We start from the raw sequence: 4,558 nt of genomic DNA, 5'->3' as shown, positions 1-4,558 counted from the left end.
TATTTTTTAATGTTGTGTTTTTTTTTTTTTTATATAATAAAGGATGTTGTGGCATTAATTGTAACATTAATTATTTCCCAAACCATATAGCTTTATTATATAAAGGATTAACATTTAATTTGTTTTTATTGTTTTATTATTTATATTTTAAAATTTTCACAAATTTCAAAATTTTTCATTTGTGGATTTTTCACATTCAATATTTTTCATTTGCAAATTTATTTCTTTTATTGTTTTGTTATTTACAAATTTTTCACAACCATCTTTTTTTGTTTCATTTGCAAATCCAGTATGCAGTTTCAGTATTTTTTATTAAAAAATAAATTTATAAATAAAATAGATAAAGAAATAATTAAAATATTAAAATATAGTGAGTAAAAATAGTGGGTCCACAAAAAATTGAAAAAAAAAAAAAAACTTAAAACTGGTGTGGGAAAGATTTATTTGTGATTGAGTGAGATAATGGAAAATGAGGTGGATGCTGAAACCTACAAATAACTCATAAAAAAACCACAACTGATAAGGATGCTCTAAGCGTTAGAAGACTTTCACCATGCTTTTAACACTACTACACTGACAAATGAATTGAAGTTGCCCAATGTGGTTAGGTGTTAGAAGACTTTCTCCATCTTTTCAACATGAGATAATAAACAACACATTGACGTGAACCACTCCACCACTCTTTCACACAGAATGCCGAGGGTGACCTTTCAACGTACACGGAACGAAACTCCTATCATCCTATGCCACAATCTCAAAGCCATTTATTACTAAACCAACCACAAAAACCATACATACTAGCAAAATTAAGTTGAACTTCTTTTAGGCATGAACAAAAGTCTAGTTTCTATTGATCAATTGAGTCACCCGAAATGTGAGGACGTCAGGTGGGTAATTTCACCTTTTGTCACAAGTTAAAGTTGCAGTATTAATGTGAAGCAATTGAATAACTGGAGATCTTATATACTCAACAATAGGCATCTTCCATTCTTCTCATGATGGGTTCTCATCCATTTTAGCTTAGTATCTTCAAGCTCTCAAGAATACCATCAAGCAAAATTCTGATTCTATTTTGAACTGTTCATCCAAACTGGCTACAAATTAAGCTAAATGAACTGAGTAACAATAATCAAAATATAATTCATGAATTGACAATAATACATACATACATACATACATACTAACAAGATTGAAGACAATAATATCCAAGAATGAAATCAATATAGCAAAACTCTACCAAACTTGATACCACAATAGCCATCAGATAACATAAATGATTCAATTTTTATGCCACAATTTGTAGCTTTATTTACTCCGCTGCTAATAATAATTTCAATGATTTCCAGTGAATTACGATTGGGAGAAGGAAATCAATTATTTCATCAACTACTATCAATGGTGGTAAAGCAGCTGTGAGATCGAAGCAAACCTCCCTTCCTGATCGGGCTTGGCGGGCTGGATCGGGGCGAATCCAAGCTCCGCAGCAGCAGCTGCTTCACGGCCGAAATCAGCTCATCCGTCGGGCTTGGCGGCGGCTTCAGAGCTCTGAACTTCTTGCAGAACGTAATGTGGCGATTCAGAGCTTCCTCCCTTCCAATCCGCTTCTCCGACCTCAGCATCTCGTCCTTCACCGCCTCCCCGCACAGCCCGCAGATCCACCGACCCTGGTTCCTTTCCCGAACCTTGGCTATGTACGCCTCCGTGCACTCCTCCGTCAATCCACAGCACTCGCATCTCGCGAACACTTCGCTCATCTTCGCCACCGCCTGAGCTTCTGCTGCCGCCTCTTTCCTCACCATCTTCTCCGCCATTTCTCAGATTAGATTACTCGATCTCAACCTCCTCAACCTGAATATATTCACCACTTCAATCTATAAATGCACAGAAAATTCAAATCTCAGAATCTCCTATTAAATTCTGTCATTCAAATATGTATCCGTTATTCCGTTACACATCAAAAAACGTTAACACACACCTATGTGCACATTCATTCATTCATACACATTATATAACAGCATCGAGCAAATAATCCAGAAAAAAAAAACGTGTACCTACCGTATAAATTGAATCTCTCAGAAATAGTGAAAAGCTAGAGCCAAAAATTTATCTCTCTTTCTCCCACTCGCTTTCTTCGTCTACAATCTCGCCGCCGATAATCAGGAGCTTGAATACCATATACATTTCAGAGAGCCTTGTTTGGCTCCTGCTGATGACGCTCGGTGCCGAGCAGAGAGATTTACACCAACTCCGAATCTGGAAATTCGAGCGCAAACAAACAGGGTTTCTGGAAGAAGTTTCACGAAGGGATTGGTCACGCCTGTGTGGATATATAGGGGCGAAAGGATAAGTGGAGGGAGAGATTATGATAAGCGCAGATTATAAAATAAATAAATAAAATTACTAATTACGTGTTAATGTGAGATTTTGTTCAGTAATGATTTAACCTGAATGGGTGTATGTAGACAAAAAGAGTCTTAAGTATTCAAAGATGGTTGCCACTTGACAGCCGCCTCAATGATTGGCACCAGAGAAAACTAGTTTTTATCCGGTGTTCTATGGTCTACCAAATTCTGTGCACTGAATTTGTATTGACTGTTGATTAATCGCATTTAAATTGATTAAAAGAGTTAATTCTATTTTTGGTCATAAATTTATAGGTAGCAGTTTAATTTAAGTCTTTTTTATCAAAACATTCACTTCTGATCTTGATATTATTGTGGCATGACCCCTTTTTGGTCCTTTATCAAGTATCAACAAATATATATCGTTAAATACAAGGGTATTTCGATCTTCAATTATGGATTTTTTTCAAAAAAAAAATAAATAAATATAAAAAATATAGTTGGTAAACCTACTTTGTATATAAAGATTGATATGTCTCTGTATTTAACGATATTTTAACGATTTTGTTGATAGAGGACTAAAAATGATCATGCTATAATAATATTATGACCAACTGTGAATGTTCTTATAAAAAAATGACTAAAAGTGAACTGTTATAAATATAGTATCAAAAATGAAATTAACTCTTGATTAAAATTACATGTTAGCGAAATGGTGTCAATATTTAATCGGGGATAAATATTTGATGCACCGCCGATGTATAGTATACACCGGCGGTGAAGGAGAATATTACACATCATTAAAAAAAAAAGGTTAATATTGACCGGGTGTTTTTTTTTTTTTTTTTTTCAAAATATTTAATAATTGTATTTTATTAGGAAACTCTTTATTTCTAATTAACAAAATATATCTACTTTCCTAAACATATTTATTACTTAATTATTATCTATTAATAAAAATTCTTTACACTATCATATTTTACTCCAAAAGGTTGAATCCCCAACCCTAAGAGCCCCCACACTCCGACCCGACAGAGCATGTGGGAGGTGTAAATCACGGTGACTCAATGAGTTAGTAGACAGGAATTTACACTATCATATTTTAAATTAACCTACGGAGTACATATAACTTATTAATAGATCAGACATGTCTTTAATAAATTATTTTTAATAATTTTTTAATAGACATATTTTTAATAAGTGGAAATGCAACTATGAAATATTACAAAATCAGTTACGAAATCAATAATTGATTATTTAATTGGCCAAAATTAATAGTCAATGATTAATTTAATAATTACGACATAGTCAATGGACTAAAACGGTCATTACTTCTTTTTATTCAATGGTGGGATGATAACAATTTTAATAAATGACTAATTGTGACAACAAATAAAAGTCAATGATGTAATGATATAAAATTATAAAAGTATGAATAAATGTGACAATATTATAAATATATAATTGTCAATGATTAAAGGTAAACTTTGCTCAGTAGAAAAGATTGTGGCCAATAAACAACCAGAAAGTATCATTAGGACCATATAATTTCTCTGATCATAAACAAAAAGAAAATATTGTATGGTTGGTTGCACTGATTGAGTACATCCCAATCAGATGTGGCATATTCTAACAGGGACCACGAGCTTTCTCCTTATAAAATATCATGCTTTAAAATGTTAGATTGTTAGTATATATAGCATTTTGTAGGTGTGAAATAATATTCTTTGCGATTATACTTTTAACAAATCAAGATGTACTATTTTAGTATACGTGATGGAATAATATAATATGCCTTATTATTATTATTATTATTATTATTATTATTATTATTTAAAATAATAATAATATTATTATTATTATTAGTCAAAGCAAGAATGAGTTCAACTATGAATAGGGAAGTTTACGGGAAGTTGCAACTGCACAAAAAAGTAGCTTATATAAAGGCTCGGGATCAGACAAAAAGACAAGCTCATTCAGTCCTAACAAAGATATAACATCTCTTCTACGTATATATTCTTCTTCCACTTTCATTACATGGCCATTGCCTTATGTACATGTACTACACCTACTATATAATATACATAGTGGATTCCAGCTTGGCTTGGCCTAAAAAGACCCGTGGTTTTCACCGTTTTGGTTTTCACGTTAAATATCTTTGTGTACTTATTCTTTCTTCTTCCTAGCTCTAACATTTTATTTTATTTGTATAATTC

At 32.4% G+C, this 4,558-nt stretch overlaps 1 protein-coding gene across 2 annotated transcripts; it reads right to left on the bottom strand.

The window, feature by feature from the left end:
- Positions 1 to 1,116: 1,116 nt before the first annotated feature.
- LOC109150660 lies at positions 1,117 to 2,363 on the bottom strand. Of its 2 annotated transcripts, none has more exons than XM_019298646.1 (2): positions 2,056 to 2,363; positions 1,117 to 1,848 (listed from the first exon to the last, which is right to left on the bottom strand). In XM_019298646.1, exon 2 carries the CDS (start codon positions 1,809 to 1,811, stop codon positions 1,383 to 1,385), a length of 429 nt encoding a protein of 142 aa, XP_019154191.1. In that variant the 5' UTR covers positions 1,812 to 1,848; positions 2,056 to 2,363; the 3' UTR covers positions 1,117 to 1,382. The 2 variants fall into 2 exon arrangements, with proteins under 2 accessions (XP_019154191.1, XP_019154192.1); XM_019298647.1 differs by having other exon boundaries at positions 1,117 to 1,871; positions 2,056 to 2,340.
- Between the last annotated feature and the right edge of the window lie 2,195 nt (positions 2,364 to 4,558).

The sequence above is a fragment of the Ipomoea nil genome, unplaced genomic scaffold (assembly GCF_001879475.1).
Source record: "Ipomoea nil cultivar Tokyo-kokei standard unplaced genomic scaffold, Asagao_1.1 scaffold2279, whole genome shotgun sequence".
Lineage (NCBI taxonomy): Eukaryota > Viridiplantae > Streptophyta > Magnoliopsida > Solanales > Convolvulaceae > Ipomoea > Ipomoea nil.
This window is presented reverse-complemented; position numbering and strand designations above follow the sequence as displayed.

What these genes read in the sequence shown, in the direction of transcription:
- LOC109150660 (XM_019298646.1), bottom strand. Translation starts at nt 1,811, where the DNA reads ATGGCGGAGAAGATGGTGAGGAAAGAGGCGGCAGCAGAAGCTCAGGCG.